The sequence below is a fragment of the Acromyrmex echinatior genome, chromosome 19, assembly GCF_024713525.1.
Source record: "Acromyrmex echinatior isolate Ae372 chromosome 19, ASM2471352v2, whole genome shotgun sequence".
Classification (NCBI taxonomy): Eukaryota; Metazoa; Arthropoda; class Insecta; order Hymenoptera; family Formicidae; genus Acromyrmex; species Acromyrmex echinatior.
The window spans coordinates 4,827,751-4,845,914 of NC_141870.1; the positions used below are offsets into that span (position 1 = coordinate 4,827,751).

General features: G+C 28.9%; 2 protein-coding genes across 3 annotated transcripts in view; one reads left to right on the top strand and one right to left on the bottom strand.

Annotated features, from left to right (window-relative positions):
• Positions 1-18,164, top strand: part of LOC105150609 (uncharacterized) — a 57,244-nt gene extending 39,080 nt beyond the window's left edge. Inside the window, exons 1-3 of one of the 2 annotated variants that reach the window (XM_011063799.2) lie at positions 14,072-15,898; positions 16,813-17,431; positions 17,755-18,164. In XM_011063799.2, coding sequence (XP_011062101.1) covers positions 15,838-15,898; positions 16,813-17,431; positions 17,755-17,920 — 846 coding nt within the window. In that variant the 5' untranslated portion in view covers positions 14,072-15,837 and the 3' untranslated portion in view covers positions 17,921-18,164. Of the gene's footprint in view, positions 1-14,071; positions 15,899-16,812; positions 17,432-17,754 lie in introns of those variants that run through there. The other variant, XR_015548243.1, reaches the window with a different exon arrangement.
• On the bottom strand, positions 74-13,940 carry LOC105150608 (vitellogenin receptor). The gene is made up of 32 exons (XM_011063798.2): positions 13,835-13,940; positions 12,818-12,881; positions 12,448-12,608; positions 11,753-11,887; positions 11,536-11,644; positions 11,269-11,406; positions 10,988-11,101; positions 10,784-10,909; positions 10,489-10,701; positions 9,335-9,503; positions 8,840-9,041; positions 8,553-8,744; positions 8,348-8,468; positions 8,080-8,214; positions 7,727-7,988; positions 6,982-7,205; positions 6,622-6,783; positions 6,408-6,550; positions 5,968-6,089; positions 5,470-5,663; positions 5,208-5,272; positions 3,976-4,217; positions 3,474-3,772; positions 3,000-3,236; positions 2,776-2,928; positions 1,915-2,060; positions 1,753-1,844; positions 1,390-1,621; positions 1,099-1,276; positions 707-992; positions 458-599; positions 74-221 (listed from the first exon to the last, which is right to left on the bottom strand). The coding sequence occupies exons 2-32, from the start codon at positions 12,876-12,878 to the stop codon at positions 108-110; spliced, it is 5,169 nt and encodes a 1,722-aa protein (XP_011062100.2). The 5' UTR covers positions 12,879-12,881; positions 13,835-13,940; the 3' UTR covers positions 74-107.

The following is an 18,164-nucleotide window of genomic DNA, read 5'->3' on the forward strand; positions in this document are numbered from 1 at the left end:
ACATTTCTTAGCATACACATCATTTGACATTGTTAAACGGTCAAAAGTAAAAGACAGCTCTATAAAATATTATAATTTAGATATAGTAATTTTATTATAACTTTAAATTATTTCGATTGTACAAAATAAATTAATGAATCTTGCTTCTCTGTCTCTTCAATATCTCTTTCTTTCGAATATAGATCTGACCTCTGTTTATTTTCACTATTTTCCATTGCATCCTACAAAAAAATATTAAATATTTAAGTCTATAATAACCTATCTACATCTAAATAATTACGTAAATTATCTTTAATCATAATAAATAGTTATTTCGTGTCATCGCACGTATATCTCATATGATTGTACAAAAGTTTAGAAAAAGCGTAGGTATTATAATTTAATAAATGTAATCACACGTATAATCATAAAAAATAATGTCGTACGTGTAAAATTTAAGTGTAAAATTGCTACTTACCTTTAGATTTAGGAATTTATTATCGATAGGATTAATGTATTCATGCTGTCCAGGAGATAAGCCTGTAACTATTGAGTTGAGTGTTACCTCAACCTCGTTACTTCGATCGTATGATGGATTATGGAAGTGAATACTGCTGCAACTATTAAAAATTACTGTACAATTTTTACATAAAAATAATATTTTATATTACTCTTTTAACGATCAATTCCTATTTAAATTCAACATTAAAATAAATTTGGAACGTACCTAAGATTGTTTATAGGTTTTGATTTTAATCTGTTTTTCTGATAGTAGTAAAAAATGCATAATAACAGAACAATAACTACTAATACAATTATTATTAGGCTATAAACACCACTTGTGTATCGTGCACTTCTCATTGGATTTTTAAATGATATCCGTCCATTATTCATATTTATTGTGCAAATACTATTGGATTCTATCGATTTGCCATCTAAACAAATACACGTTGCATTTTCCTTCTTCAAAACGCACATATGGTCGCAATACTTTTCATCGCAAGGATTTTTATCTACCGAATAAATACATATAATTTAATTTTACTTAATAACTCTATCAAGATTAGTATGATAAGATTTTAAGATAGCTAGAATCTTTAAATATTATATTATACCAACCAACAGGTTGTCTGGAAATATGAAGAATGGCAAACTGTTTGTGAACATTGTTTTTGCCTATATTTATCGTTTCGCATGATTTTTTACCATATAGTTTACAACTTTGCAGTTGACCGCTTGTATCCATCAACCAATAAAGTGATTGTTCATAAATACTGATGCCAAACGGATAATACATCTAAAAAGAGAAAGAATATTATTTAAAAAAAAAAAAGATTAAATTCATTCACGCAAAGTTCTTGTATTTTCTCAATATGTTTTTGTGTAAAAAAAATTAATCTATCAACGTACATTTGTTCTTAAAAACATGCTACGTTGGCTTCCATCCAAATTGGATGATTCAATAGTTTTACTGAAACTATCTAACCAGTATAATTTAGATTTTATATGATCAATTGCTATTCCGCTTACAAAGCTTATATCGGAACCAATAATTTTCATGTCGGCACCCATCATGTCTGTCCGACATATTTTGCTAAATGGCATGTCCACTTGCCACGTTATTTGAGCCCAGAATAGCCATCTATAACATCAAAAGCGATTTTGAATTCTGTTCTTAAACATACTTTAACGACGATATTAATGTCAAATTGATAAGTTTATTAGACAAAAAAAAACAATAAGAAAATTACGAGTGGAATAAAAAAGAGGTACCTATTAATTGAGTCAACTACAATGGACACTATTTTTGCTTTATCTTCTATCTCGACCAGTGTCGCACATTTTTCTTCCTCCAAATTACATACCTTCAATTGATTAATTAAATGAATATTTAAATCACGGCATTCCCCTAATTTAATATTAATAAAAATATACCTTAATCGTATTCAAATGGCCATTATCACTAACGTAAACATTATTAGTAATCCAATCGACCGCAAGTGACTGTGGATGCTCGACAATCTTAATTGTAGTAATTTTCTTTGTTTTAATGTTGAGTTTTTTAATAGTACCGAATTCACCTGCAATTGTTCTTTTGATATTTAATTTAATAATACAATTTTTTTGAAAGATTTTTCCAATTTTTTTAGAGGAAGTTTTTTGGATTTTGTGCTCTGTAGAAATAATCATCATCATCATCAAGAGCGCAACCCAAAACGGGACAGGGCCTATCTCTCATGAGGTTTTCGTAACAATGGATTATTTTCCAGAATTTTTCCGGAGCCTATCTAATCTCCAGCCTGAAGGGATCCATACATATATCCAAACAACGAAATTTTTGTTAGAGAAGTGTTTTTGGCAAAGATACTCTCGGTGGGTTGCCACTTCCTTTCGAGAGGAGACTTCCTTCCGAAAGCGTATAAAAATATCGTAATTCTATCAAGAATCGAACTCGGGATCTCTAGCATAGAAAATCAGTGCGCTTGCTCTCTTATTCAATCTTATAAATTAAGTTATTTATTATGTTTATAGGGAGCATCTCGAGTGGCTTACCGCTCAGTGATTGACTCGCGATTTGTAAATCCGGGTTCGATCTTACATACGCTCGCATTAAGGAGCCGAAAATGACTTCATCTGGTAATTATATTATTTTTATCACCAGCGCCGTTCGGATTCGGCGTTAAATTGTAGATCCCATATGACTGTGTACAATCAGCGTACGCACAAGTATATGAGAGAAGTCAACCACGTTCGAGTAATAAGATTAAGAAATAAGATTGAAATAAAGAAACTAACCGTTACTCCAGTAAATAGAGTTGTGAACAGCGTTCACGTCGAGTCCATTTATACTTAATCCCGATAATGAATAGATCTTATCAATTGAGTGTAAATTAGATGAGATCTTCCTAATATCATTGTCAGTTACGGTAATGAATTCCATTGCCGGCCCTAAATAATCATCAATGATATTTATTGCTTTAAATATTTAATATTGCAAATATTTAATTGAAACCACTTACCGATAGCTTTGCAAGAAACTTTGTTCCTAAGATAATATCCCTCTTGACAAGAACATTCGAAAGAACCTACCGTATTCCGACAAAATTGCGAGCAAATGTCGTTTTCGCATTCGTTTATATCCTCGCAAGAAGTCGCATCAGCAGCTAAACGATATCCATATGGACAGCCACAAACATCACCTTTTGGTGTCTTGTAACATAGGCCTTTACAAAAATTATTTACCATACATGCGATCTCTACACAAAAAAATATAACGCACTCTGTAAATATCGTATATTAACACATATAAAATAATTAAGATATTTAAGAATTTTCTTAGATTTTCTGAAATTCTGCAATTCTTTGTCTCTTTTAATTCATCATCTCTTATTTATTCTTTAAAAAGTAAAAATTCTCTATATAGTTTCTTTTTTTCGCCAAAAGAATTTTTGGCAAGGACAGTTTTTATTAATCAAAAAAGATTAACTACATACGACATTTTCCATTTTCGTCGCTACCATCTGGGCAATCTCGATTCCCATCGCATACTTTGCTGTATGGCAAGCAAGTGCCGATAGAACATTTAAATTCATCACATTTGGTAGATTCCATAATGATCTTTTTACTACCATCGCAATTTTTTTCATCTGAATTATCACCGCAATCGTTAAACTTATCGCATACCCAATTCTCCAGAATGCACTCCTTATTGTCGCAGGTAAATTCATTGTCAAAGCAAAACACGCAATTGTGTTCATCATCGTTTTTAGGACAATCACTTTTGCCGTCGCATCTGCAAGAAAAGAACCAATACAGCGCATTTTAACAGGTGAGATTATAAATGATTTTTTTCTATAACGCTCATAATTATCTGTTTGCATAACAAACTTCACAATTAGAAGACATCTTCATGAAAAACGAGTAAGTTAAAGTTTTAATATTCGTGTGCATTGTTCACCGACTACTCTCTTACATATTTTTAAATTATCAACTTACTTTACTTTTTTAGGAAGACACAAATCAGTGTCGAGACACTGATACTTATCCGCAGTGCAATTAATCAAATAAATTGATTTTACTAAGCAGTGCCTTTCGTCACTGCCATCGAGACAATCGTCGATGCCATTACACTTCAGCAAAAGAGATATGCAATTACCATTGTTGCATTGGAATTTATCATTCGAACATGATGATTTACATGCTTCAAATCTTTCATCCGATCCATCCTCACAATCAAACTTAAATACAAACATATAAAAAAACATTGACATATTATAATCCATATAGCACAGAATTGCAAAAAGAATATTGCTGCAATATTTTCAAGGTTGTTACTTCAATATTGTTGAAACGATATAGTTTGAAGTAATATTATTGAAATAAGCTGTGTTAATAATGCAGTGAGAAATTGTTAATTTGTTTCATTTTGTTTTGACAGTTTTTTTTGCAAAACTGTACTCTAAATTAACAATTATTATTAACATCTGATTTTATAAAATAAAAAGTTACATATAAATATACAAATGCATTAAGGGGGTCTCGTTAGACTGGTGATCTTTCATAAATTTTATTTTCATAAAGAATAATTATTGTAGGTACAAATTTTTATGTGGAAAAAAAGTATTCTAAATAATAAAAACATAAACATTTAGTTTGACGGTTCGCCACGACGTAACAATTTTGTATACATCCTAGCGGCTATAATTCTTGCCTGAATCAAAAAATCAAAAAAGATTTTAATTTGCATAGAATATCATTCTATGTAAATCTAAAAAATTTAAAAAACTATATAAATTACAATTTTATGCGATTATGAAGAAAAAAATTACAATTTTCACTAGGTAGCAGCCATTTTTTTCTGCAAAAAATTTGTTAAAGTTAATTTTTATTTAATTTTTTAAGTTTACATAGAACGGTTGACTAATTAAAAAATGAGCCCTAAAAGAAGTCGAATCAGACAAATACTTTTTTTCTCAATCGTGTACATAAAATTGAAGAAAATGCAAAAAACTATTTCAAGAAAAACGCGTTTAAAGTTTTCGATGTACATATACCCTGTATATACAAGCACTGAATTTATACTGAAGAACTTCGAATTTCGCTCTAAAATTTTAAGGACATATTTTCGAAGAGTTGTACTATCGATTTATGAAAAAAAAAATCGAATTTTTTGATCCTCTAATGTAGGAGACCCTTTTAAGATAAAGTATGATATAATTGCTACTTACATCGCCGTCGCATAGTAATGACTTCGATATGCAAGGAATCATCCCGTTGTGACATTGAAATTCATCTAAAAAGAATTTGCTCTTAGAATGAATAAACGCACGATTGCGATTGTATAAGTATAGTCAAAATACATTCAGAGATATTCAGGGAGATAAAGATTACAGGTCATTCAGATATTTATTCTATCTTCACATTTAAATATAATTACGAGGATGGACAATAAAGTAGAAAAAAAATTGCAACACTTGTCACTGTAACTACCACTTGTGCATTTCGGTTTTACGCAATTTTCTTCGTCCGACTGATCAGTGCAATCGTAATGCCAGTTACAACGATTTTTTATACTGACGCACTCGCCGTTCGTACATGTGAATTCATCTTTCTTGCATTTCTTATTTTTGTGGCAGTCTATCGTCTCGTCTTCACCATTCGGGCAATGTACGTTACCGTCGCACCTAAATAAATTATAAGATTTTAGAAATATTAATAACATATTCTACATTTATACATATGAAATCTTTAAGAAGAAAAAATGAAATAGTAAATACTCCTCGGGTAGAAAAAAAGTTAAATGGAAAATTTTGAAAATATTGAAAGCAAGTTAGTTAATCTCGATAAATCCGCATAATAACAACCATATTAAACCATTATAATTATTGACATATCGATACTTTCAGTTTATGAGTTTGTAATTTTTATTTATAATTGATACGATTATAATACTGATAAAATATCGATAAAAATACTGATTAAACGTACACATTCTCCTTTTGTATACAGACGTTGTGCTCGCCGCATTTAAATTCATTCTTAGAGCATTCATACACAACGCATGTTCGATTGTTACTTGATAGCGACATTCCGGGAGGACAAGCACAAACCTAGCAAATGATTATCAAATGAAAATATTATATTAAATTTCTTCGATAAATAATATAGTATCAACATATGGTATTGATCAAAGTAAGGGTATATCCACATAACTTGCATAGCCGCATAAACGCATGCATAAAGAAAATGATCTAATCGCATTTCTCTTATAAAATCGCATGTAAAATGTGATTGGATAATTTTCTTTATATTATATACTCCAACAATATTAATTATACATTAAAGGCATTATATTCGTCGAATAATTAATACATGATTACATCGCCTACACAGGAACACACACACATACAAAAAACTTGCATACTTACAAATGAAGTAATAGAGGAAAGCAGACAAATGTGTGAGCAATTTCCATTATTTTTCTGACAATCGTGATCCTGTTTAGCATCTTTTCGCAAAGTTATCACACGCGGAAAAATTGTTGGGTAATAATCTAATTTATTGGATATATCTAAAAAGATATTTTATAATTAATTAACAATCCTACGTATACATTGTATTTTATTAAACAAAAGAACTCACGCAATATAACATCTTTATGATTCAGATTAGAAGAGCTTTTAAAATTTGTCGAGTACAATGTTGAATAATCTGAGTTTTTTTCATATTCAATCCAAAAAATATTGTCGTCTGCGACAGTAAGACTTACAGGTTGTCGTAATCCAGTACGAAGTAAACGTGCGTCTAAAAATAATTTAATACTTTCATAATATTTGTACAAACATATCTTTTCGTAATAAAATATTGACATAAACTTTACAATATATTTTTATACTGTATAAAATTTTAATTTATTAATTTAATAATATATTTTAAAGTTCACATCTGAAATTTAATAATAAGATTTAAAACTTAAACATTTACAAAAGTAAGAATGCAAACCTTCGGCCGACAAGATATTCAGCGACAAGATATTACCAGACATTTGATCACTCACGAAGAGCATTTTACTGTCTCTATCGTAGTACATTGATATTACTGGGCCATGCAAATTATCCCTGAGTAGTTTTTTTTCACCGAGTCCATTCATTTCCATCTCATATATACAAAATCTCTCAAATGTGTGATCAGAGGAAAGTAGGTTTTTAAACGCTACGTACATCTTGCTACAATACATACATAGACATATATATATAAAACATCTATAAATTCTCTAATCTCGTGGAGTGAAATTTCGAAGAAACTGAAAATTTAACCCGTCTTGAAAAAAGAATGAAAATATGATCACTTTTGTTCAAAAATGGCAAATTTTCATTTTGTTTTTGGAATAAGATTTACTTTTTTGAAATAAAATTCACTCCAAAGGAAATTTCAATCCTTTTTTTGGAATATAATTCCAAAGTAGATGAAACCTCACTCCAAAGAAGGAATTGAGATTTCACTCCTTCAGAGTGAATTTTATTCCTAAAGAGTAATCTTACTTTAAAAAGAGTTAAAATCTGCCACTTAAAGACAAGAGTAGCTGTATTTTCACTCTTTTTTCAAGATAGGCTAAATTTTTAGTTTCTTCGAGTGAAATTTCACTCCACGAGATTTAGACAGTATATATTTTATTTTATGACTGCTTTGTTATTGAATACTAATAACTATTTTGTAAATAATAATTGTAATCAATTCAACACCATACCTTTCTTCAGGTACTAATGTAATATAGTAAGGAACATATTCCTTAAAATAAAAGACCGTCATTGCCAGAGTTTTTACGTTGTATACGTTGATAGAGTTGCTTGGTATATTTGTCATGTACAAATTATTACCAATATGATCAAATGCCATGCTAAAATAAGAAACATTGTGCAATATGGTGTTTTTAAAAGTATCGCTGACTGGATCGAAGAGTACGATGGTTTTCTCAAATTGTTCCGTCACCACACAGCATATTACTTGGCCTAAATAAGTTTTAATTGTAAAAGTTAACATTAAAGACTATTAGATTGGAGTTTGTAATATTTTTGATGAAATAGCAATTCATTCATATACCAGAGGTCGGATCAGATACTATATCGTGAGGAAGTAATACTTTCGAGGCTATTCTTGTTTTCAGCTTTCCCAACATTCCATGATAATAGTTTGTAAATATCGTATCATGAAGAATCAGCAAATTCTTCGTCACCTCTAAAATTATAATCTCATGTTTATTTAAGAATATATGATAAGCATTCGTTGTTATTAATATTCCAAATTTAATAAGGCAGAATATATTGTCCTAAAGATTTAACATTTTTCCTTGGTTTTTAAACAAATTTACCTTGACAAGTATGATTGTCGACATTTAATTTTTTATCCAAAGTACAAGCGCATGTGTATCCGTTCTCCTGATTTAGCATGCACAATTCAGAACACGGATTAGAATGACATGGATTGTCAACCTGAAATTTAATTAAAAGATAATGCAAACTTTTTGCAACATATTCTTCACAAAGTAAAAGTAACTTCATAATACAACTGCGTACTTTGGGCTTTATTGCTGAGTGATCGATGTGCACACTGAAATGTGAATGTTGACCAAGATGTAAGAGATTCCAATCCTTTCCAGTAAATTTATTGCAGGACTCTACTGATTTGGATTCCCAGTCGCTCCAATACAATTTATTTTCAAAGACCGCCAATGAGAATGGATCTTCTATTATATTGTGTAGTACAAGCTGCGAATAATTAAATTAAATAAATATATATCTCAATGTATATAATATTGTACTTTAAAATATTTTATAATATAAAAAAAGAAACAAATATTAACTCTTCGATCAGTTCCGTCTAAGAGTATTGTTTCGATTGTCTTTGACTTGATATCCGCCCAATATAATCGATTAGTCGGATAGTCAATAGTTAGACTTTGTGGCGCTTTTAAGTTTTTAGAGACGAATATACGGATGTTTTTGCCGTCCATTCCCGCAACTGCTATATGTGGATTAGAACTCCAATCACACCAATATATTTTCCTATAAACAATGTAACAAATACTTAATACATTTCTATTTGAGTTTATGTCGTTATAATTCTAACTTCAAAAATTAAAAAAAATGTAATGTTTGGTTAAACATTGAAAATAACAATTATCTTATCAGCACTTTATAAAATAATATTAATTAAATTCCATTTGTAGCAAACAAGACTCCAGATACAATAATAAATCAATTAATCAGACTTTGCCTTTTTTCTTTCTCTTTTTCTCTCCTGATTTTTTTATAAGATTGTTAGATTATTAAAAAATAATAAAATTTGTTATATTTACCCATGAGTTGGTAATAAAACAAGTCCTGTTGGTTTCTCAGTATCATTGATTAATATGGTGCAATATGTGCCATCGTCTTTGCAAACTCCGATACGATTATAACCGGTATCCGTGAAATATATATTTTGTGTGATCCAATCCACAGCTATCGTCGATATCTCCTTCAAACCTTTATACAAAAAAGATGTAGAAAATTTATAGAAGATACATATAAAATAGAAAATTACTATTATTATGTATAATCTTTATTTAAAAATTGACTGTTTTATAAAATACTTACTCTCTAAATCTCATAGAGTGAAATCTCCTCGAAGAGACTGAAAATTCTAGTCTTCAAAAAAGAGTGAAAATACTCTTGTTCAAGAATGCCAGATTTTTATTCTTTTCAAAGTGAGATTTATTCTTTTGAAATAAGATTCGACTCCAAAGGAGTGAATCTCACTTTAAAAAGAGTGAAAATCTGCCACTCTTGAACAAGCCGTTTATTTTCATTTTTTTTTCAAGTTTTCTCAATTTTCAGTTTCTTTGAGTGAGATTTCTTTCCACGAGATTTACAGAATATTCAAAGAAAAAAATACTCATTTTGTCTTTTTTACACAAATTAGTATATAATTTTGAATATTAATTTAATATTGCAATTTCGAAAGTATATGGACCAGTAAACCAATCAAAACAGATGTTATTATCTATAATTTAATAAAATTGATTCCCTTCTAATAGATTATTAGAACGTTTCAAACTATACAGCGTCTTTCTCGTAATGTAAAAATAATTAATAATACAGGAAAATATTATGGCATGACAGTTAAAAAAGAATAAATAAATATTAATGCTATTTATAAATATTTATTAATATTAAGCTATATTTATGTTATTAATAATGTTATTTATAAATATTAATTATTATTATATTATTTTTACATTACGGAACTGATGAAAACTGAAAACTTTATTCAAAATATTTGATATGATATTTCATATAAAAAGTAAATTTTTTTATTTTCGTATGATTTTTTTATGGACGGAGACATTGGAACTTTCTATTTATGCATATTTCAGTCCTGTAAAAAAACTATCAAATTGGTTCGAAAATTTTAGTTGTATTATAATTCATGGCAATTGCCGTCATTCCAGCATCCACTATGCGCGCTTACCCATCATCACGATGACTTCATGTTTATTTTGAGGAGTACTTCTTACAATGACTTCTTTGTCTTTTTCGATATCCGACCAATATATGTGGTCGTTGTTCATAGCAACACCGATCACACGATTTAAGTGTTTCGCAATTATAAAAATTATATGCGAATCGAGATACATGCCAATAATTTCTGTTTTTGCAGAGAAGACTATCATAGCCTCGCCAGCTAAATTTTAAAGAAAAATTCGTATTTTTTACAAAATTTAATGTCAATCAATATGCCGTTACACATATTCTCCATAATTTACCAATCGCTTTGCAGGTTTTTTTGTCCTTCTGCAAGAAATAATCTGTTTGACACCTGCAACTATATGATCCTGGAGTATTTATACATTCTTGATCGCATACACCATAAATTTGACACTCGTCGATATCTGCGAAACAGAAATTTGTTAGACAGAAATGGAACATGATTTTCGCATCGTTATTGCTTTTATTTATTGCAATTTTACCTGTACAAGTACGGTTATCATTTTGTAATTGATAACCCGGTTTACAGAAACATATATTTCCTTTAGGAGTTCGTTTGCATTCATGATCACATTTTACCGAACAACTGGATGTACCTAAATAAAAATAAAAATTAAATATAATTTAACAATATAACAAATCATGCAAAGATTATATCACGAAAGATTTAAACACATTAAAATAAAGGACAATATAATTAAAATTTGTTGCAAAGAAATTAATGCAACAATTAAAATATGTTGAAATATAACGTAGTACTCACAACCGACTTCGTCTGATTTATCACCACAGTCATCCTTTCCATTGCATACTAATTTAAGAGGTATGCATAGTTGATTTTCACAAAAATATTGGGAATTTTCTATTTTACAATAACTCGCAGATGATGTTTCATTTGCGCCTGAAAAATTGCAAAAAAATATAAAAGAAAGTTATTGTACGATAATTGTTATTGTACGATAATTATAAGATATAATTTTTATTATCCTATCGTTATTAGTATAAACAATCTATATTTATAAAAAATTACTGCAATTCCACTCGTCGCTGCCGTCGGGACAATCCTTGCTACCGTCGCACACCCATTCGTTAAATACGCAATGTTCGTCAGCACACTGGAATCTACCACTGCAATTTAACTGTGACAACAAAAACAAAATTACTACTCGAAAAAAATAATGCAAATAAAAAAAGGAATGGGGATAATTATTAATAATACGTGTAAAATTTTGCACCGATTCACTTACGTGTTTCACGCAATCGTCGTATTCATCACTTCCATCCAAGCAATCCTGTATTACGTCGCAGAACTTTGCTATCGGTATGCAATTCTTATTTTTGCATTTATATTCATGTTTGGAGCATTTGATAGAAGAATCTGACTAATTATAAGATAACAGAAAAAAGTTATATTGTTTAATATTGCGCATACCTATATTATGTTGCGCGTTCTAACGTAACATTAAACAGTTAAGAAATAAGCCATTATCTTTTCGATTAAACTTTATTCAGGCATTGGTATACCTTAAGCAAATACTATACTACAAACGGAGCTATACTTCTTATGAAACTGAGATATAAGGATTTAAAGATGAAGTATTATTTAAAAAAATTTTTCTAAAAGACTAAAGAATTTTTTTTAAGAAAATTATTCATTAATAAAATTAATTAAATAATTAACAAAAATGAAATTTAAAAAGGAATAAATTATTATTTGTAGAAAGAAAAGTATGCCGACTAAATGTACGACTTATTGAGTATACATATCTGCAGTTCCAGATTTTTGAAAGCATAGAAAATTTTAAAATGAAAGGTAATGCGTAATATGTGATTTAATTGTAATAAGAGAAGCTATGTATATAATCTATCTTAAAAATCTATATCACAGACTTAAAATCGATAAAAAAAATCTTTCAATAAATATGAGCTGTATAATACTCACGTCGCTATAATCGTCGCAATTTTCTTCATCCGAACCATCTGTACAGTCGTCAGTTCCATCACATCTATAGGAAAGTAATATACATTGTCCATTGCTGCACATGAATGAATTCTTACCATACAGATTTTGACATTTTTGTATTTTAAAATTGGAGTCCAATCCTTATAACATAATTTTCATTTTTCAGTATTTCGGAATACAAGTAAAGAAGTGATGTAATTCTAGATTGATGTATATTTTGACACGTTAGTGCGATGCACAATTTCGAACAAAAGGTAGATATGTATAAAAAAAAGTTAATTAAGAATAAATCTAATTAAAAAAAAGTTAAGAATAAGAATAAAATTTTTGTCGTGTCAGAATATCTTACCATTAAATGAACAAGGATATAAAAAGCTGTATATAAATAATAGTACTACAAAACGACGCATAACCTGTAAACAAAAAATTAAAATTTAATTGTAATAAGACAAATTAAAATTTACTAATTATTGCTCTTTCAATAATTATTTTATAAAGTTGAATATATGCGTCATTAATAAACCCTATATTTTTAGTCGCTTTATTATCGAAAAGATTACTTTTCTCGTGATATGGTGATATAAGTAAATGGATGAATCTTAAAAATGAATTTAATGTTTGCGATATAATAATAAATAAATAATCATAATTCATATGAGGAAATTAGATAAAATTTGTATGGAGAATAAAATTTGAGCATATTCTAAATTCTGTTTTCAGAGATTTTAAAATTAAATTTTTCTTTTGTAAATTAATAAATAGTACTACAAAAAATTCTTTAGAAACTTAAAAAGAATTTAATCAGAAATTAACATACAACATTGTATCTTGTAATATAAAATATTGTATATGTTCATCCGGTTCACACACATCACGTACAAATAAATATAACATAATACAAAAAGCAAGAATCTAATTTTTAGATAAATTAAATATATATTTTCTTTAAATATATTAGTATTCAAATGCATTACTAAACTTCTCGAAATAAAAATTGAAATTAATAAGCTGACTCAGCAAAAATGGATATATATATAAAATGAAACTTTAATAAATACCATGTTTTAAAATGTTAAATTTTTATAAATATATTTAAAAAAAATAAATGAATGAAATTAATATTAAAAACTAAATATTTAAATATTTAAATGTAATGTATTACATATTTAATAAATATGTTATATTACGTTTCTTAAATATTAAAATATAATATTTTGTCGGAACAAATATATTTTAAATATTATACAATGTAAATAATTTGATTAAAAATAATTACGTTTATAATTATAAATATTATATATTTAACTTCATTAAAATAATGTTAGAAAGTACACAAATTTTACAAAAAAAATAAAAACGTACTCACACTATAGTAAATGAAAGTTTTTATAAGTATATATAAAGGCTCAGATATATTTTTGTATCTTAAAAGAAGAAAACACGTGTCTTGAACCGGTCGCGACACTGTTTGAAATGATTCTGAGACGTTAAATCTGAATATATTCGTTTATACTTAGTTCCTTGTTTCCACCACACGGCAATTATTAAGGCACTCAAAGGTCGATGCTGACAACACAGAGGCTGACAATACGATCATTTGATGCTATAATATTCTTGGATTGGATAATTAGTAAAACTGTTTCTTCTGGTTGATCGATCAAATGCTTCGAACATTTGTACTGTTAAAATAAACCGCATCCAAAAATTATACTTTCATAAATCACATATAAATAGACACCTGTCGTGATAAAATATAGGAAAGAATTTTATTACTTAATCGAATGTTATTACTTAAGATATTTTTTTTATATAGATATTTTCTATTTATTTTCTATTATATTTATTATATTGTTATAGATGTCTACGCAAATGAACATGGAGATTGTGATTTTATATTTGAAAATATCTATTATTATATGTTTAACTTTTTTATAACAAATCAATAACAAATTAATTTGTTATGAGATTTTTTGCTGTATAGCAAATAAATGTATATAAGATAAAGTATGTAAGATACACATATTTGATAGAAGACACGATTGTATTTCTTTACAAACTAAATTAATGAATGTAATAATATTTTATGAAATATTTCAATCTTGCAAAATAATAAATTTTATTATTAAAAAGACGTATTTGAATGGCCGGTGGATATATATAGAACATAATGAGGTGCTCATTAGATAGTCTACAAGACGCATCCTACAAATAATCTCTAAATTATAACGCAAGTAGTTTCCACGATATGAACTCATTAAATAAATTTCAATGTACGCAATTTCATTGATTTTTATTTGATTTTTATTTACTGAATTCTTTATAATTTTAATATTTTAATAATTAAATTGTTAATAAATTCTTAATAAAAAAAATATTAATGATGAAAATGGATTAATCGATAGATTTCAATATGCAATTAAATAATATTTTGTTATTATTCATTTACAATATGATTAAAAAATTTCTATCAGGGATAAAATTAATAAGAGAAATCATTAACTAATACCTAATAGTTAACTAATATTCAATTTTAATAATTTAGAAAAAAAAGAATTAATTATTAAAAAAGTATCAATAATAAAAAGATACGGATGTTGAAATAAAATTGGCGTGAATTTATTTTTGCAATTAATATTTGTACTTATATTAATTATTAATACTTTATTCATATTAATTATTAATACTTTACTATTATCAATTATCATATTATTATTTTATACCTTGTAATGATACAATTTATAAAATTTGTTAAATTTTATTAAAATATCGATTTAATCTTTATTATAATTACAAATATATATATATATTCCAGATGTATGAAAATTTTATAGGAATATCTAATAGATTGGAACAAAAATTTCAAAATACATGAAACTCAATGTATAGAATGATAAAGATTTCTATTTGTTGAATTGACAAACATAAAAAAATGATATATTGTTGTATAGAGATAAATGATATTGGTCTCATCATTTTTACAATAATTATTTTAAATGAGACGGAATAACATTAATTTATTAATTTTACAGATATAATACGTACGCATATCTAAAAGACATCATACGACGTCTTTTAAACACGCGGATGTCTGAGAAATCGTACAGATGTAAAAAAAACTATCGAATATAAAAAAAATTGATAATTCGTAAATTATCCTAGTGAATTATCCTCATATTTTTTTGTCGAGTGGTTTCGAAACTACGCTACTGCTTGAAAAAAACAATAGCCGTTCGAATGCACGGCAGTCGCCAGTCGAGCAGTGCCATTTTGCTGTGTTTTGCTGCTGCAGTAGAGGCTCAAGAAGTTCTCTGTACTCCTTGCGAAGCGTACTCCTTATGGTAGAAAATTACAGAATTTATCTCAAGGAATATGCCGCGTTGTTTACTAAGGTCAATGGCACGATATCACAAGACAGACAAATGTAACGAAGGTATATTCTTTTATGAAAGCATTTCTACTTTTACGAAGATATATTTTCTTGTATCGTTGTAAGATCATTTAGGCACAATGTTTTAACAATTGCTCGCCATATGTTTCTCTAAAGGCATTGTTGAAATTACGAATTGCTCGGGATCGTTACTTCAACCTTGATTGTCATCACAATAATAAACAGTTCGTAAATATCATGCCTCGCGTGTCTTATCTTCACGTGATCAACTTGAATTCTGATAGAGTCGGGTAGAAATTACTTTCCTGGCGGAAAAATTTTTACGAAAAACTACATGGATTGAGACAAGATCTTAAAAATTCTTATTCATAGATATTCGTAATGGGATGAAGAGTAGCGTTGTTTGTTTGAAAAATCAAGAAATCCTCCGAACAACGCCACTCTTCGTCCCACTACGAATATCTACGCAAAATTAAGAATTTCTAAGATCTTGTCTCAATCTATGTATTTTCTGTACTTTTTCGTAAAAATTTTTTTCCGTCAATGTTGTTGAGAAATAAATATCAAAAATATTTTTTCACGAGTATATAATCGTAGTAGTGATATAATAAAACGAATATATAAAAAAATTTCTACAATTTTCTTGTTTTATTTAACCAATTGTATCTTTATTTATCTTGCTGGTTATGTGATGGAAAAAAAAATATATTCTTTTTAAACACAAAAAAGACACTTTAACATTTCGAGATTAATTACTGACAACTGTAATAAATGAATTTTAATTTTATGTAGAACGAAATTTCTGTCAAAACTTATTCCAATTTGTTCACTTATTGCAGCATTACTTTCTACTGTTCAAAGTAATAATAAATCTTTTCTAGAAACGCTTTAAATCTCAATTATTCCGGTAACAAATATCGTGCTTGCTTCAGATGAAGGAAAATCGATTTTTGCAGAGTCCGAATTCCCGTGGCTGCCACCATCCACGAGTCTCAAGCGAAAGAATCATACGAAAGATACGACGTCAAAGATAAGCAATATCTGGACCTGTTCTGGGCTCCCCATTGTAACTCGTTACAGCTTCCACAAGACCAATGGCGCGCCATTTGATGCAGAATTGAATTTAGATAGCCAAAATTTTGAGAGTGTACACCATGATGCATCGATTGACGGACACATAAAGGATAACAATGGAAAAGTATCGACGATATTGCTCGATGGTGTGTCACGATTTTCCTCCAAGGCAGAGGGATCGGCAAGTCCGGCGACGCAGACGACAAATACAGAAAAAATCACTGGCACGATAAATCCAAACATCATGATCAACGGCTGTGAAACACAGACCCTCTCGCAGACTTTGTATTTACTGCCGAAACAGAAGCACGAGTCGACGAATGCAGCTGAAGGTAAAACGACATCCACTCGGGAAGGCTGGAAGAAAAATAAAACAATGCACTACTGTCCATATTGTCACAAAAGCTTTGATCGGCCGTGGGTGCTGAAGGGCCATTTGCGTCTACATACAGGCGAGCGGCCTTTCGAATGTCCAGTTTGCCACAAGTCCTTCGCTGATCGGTGTGTACAACAAAATTCCCTGCCTAAATTTAAGACTTTGATGTAAGAACGCTCCCGGATTTTATTCCATTGACGAGAAATCTAGATAAATTAAGAATTAAGCTGTCGTTTTGGTAAGAGAAGAGAGAGAGAAGCAAAAGTTTTAGTTAAACGTTAAAAAGCTAAACTAAATCTGTGAAAATCTCCAGGATGAGAAAACTATAATCCTAATTCACATTTTATCCTATCACCTCTCGTTCTGTTCAATTGTCACTGTTTGGAATGTTAATTATTATCAAGAAGTGTCGTTATGTGATTAATTAATCTTCTTGGGATTATTACAGCTCGAATCTTCGCGCACATCAGAGGACACGTAATCATCATCAGTGGCAATGGCGCTGTGGTGTCTGCTTTAAGGCTTTCTCGCAAAGACGCTACCTGGAACGCCACTGTCCTGAAGCCTGTCGCAAGTATCGTATATCCCAGAAGAAGGAGATCGTTTGTCCATGAATGTATATTGGAAAGGACGCGACCAAGAATACCGGCGGTTGTTAAAGGCTGTGGTCCATTTATGCTCGTTTTCATCAATGATTAATTTTAATCTTTATTCAACTTATTCTTCATTTTTTTCTAATTCTTAGAGAACTAGAAGAAGATGAAGGATTAGTTGAATTGAGATAAAATTTAATTTACATTGAAATAAGCATTAGTTTACAAATGTTCGAAGCATTTGATTAATTATCAGAAAAAAGAA

Coding starts and splice junctions, on each gene's coding strand:
- LOC105150608 (XM_011063798.2), bottom strand. CDS start 12,878: ATGCGTCGTTTTGTAGTACTATTATTTATATACAGCTTTTTATATCCT. Junction 9,504..10,488: donor TGAAGTCATCGTGATGATGG/GTAAGCGCGCAT, acceptor TTTTGTATAAAG/GTTTGAAGGAGATATCGACG. Junction 6,551..6,621: donor TCATAAAGATGTTATATTGC/GTGAGTTCTTTT, acceptor ATATCTTTTTAG/ATATATCCAATAAATTAGAT.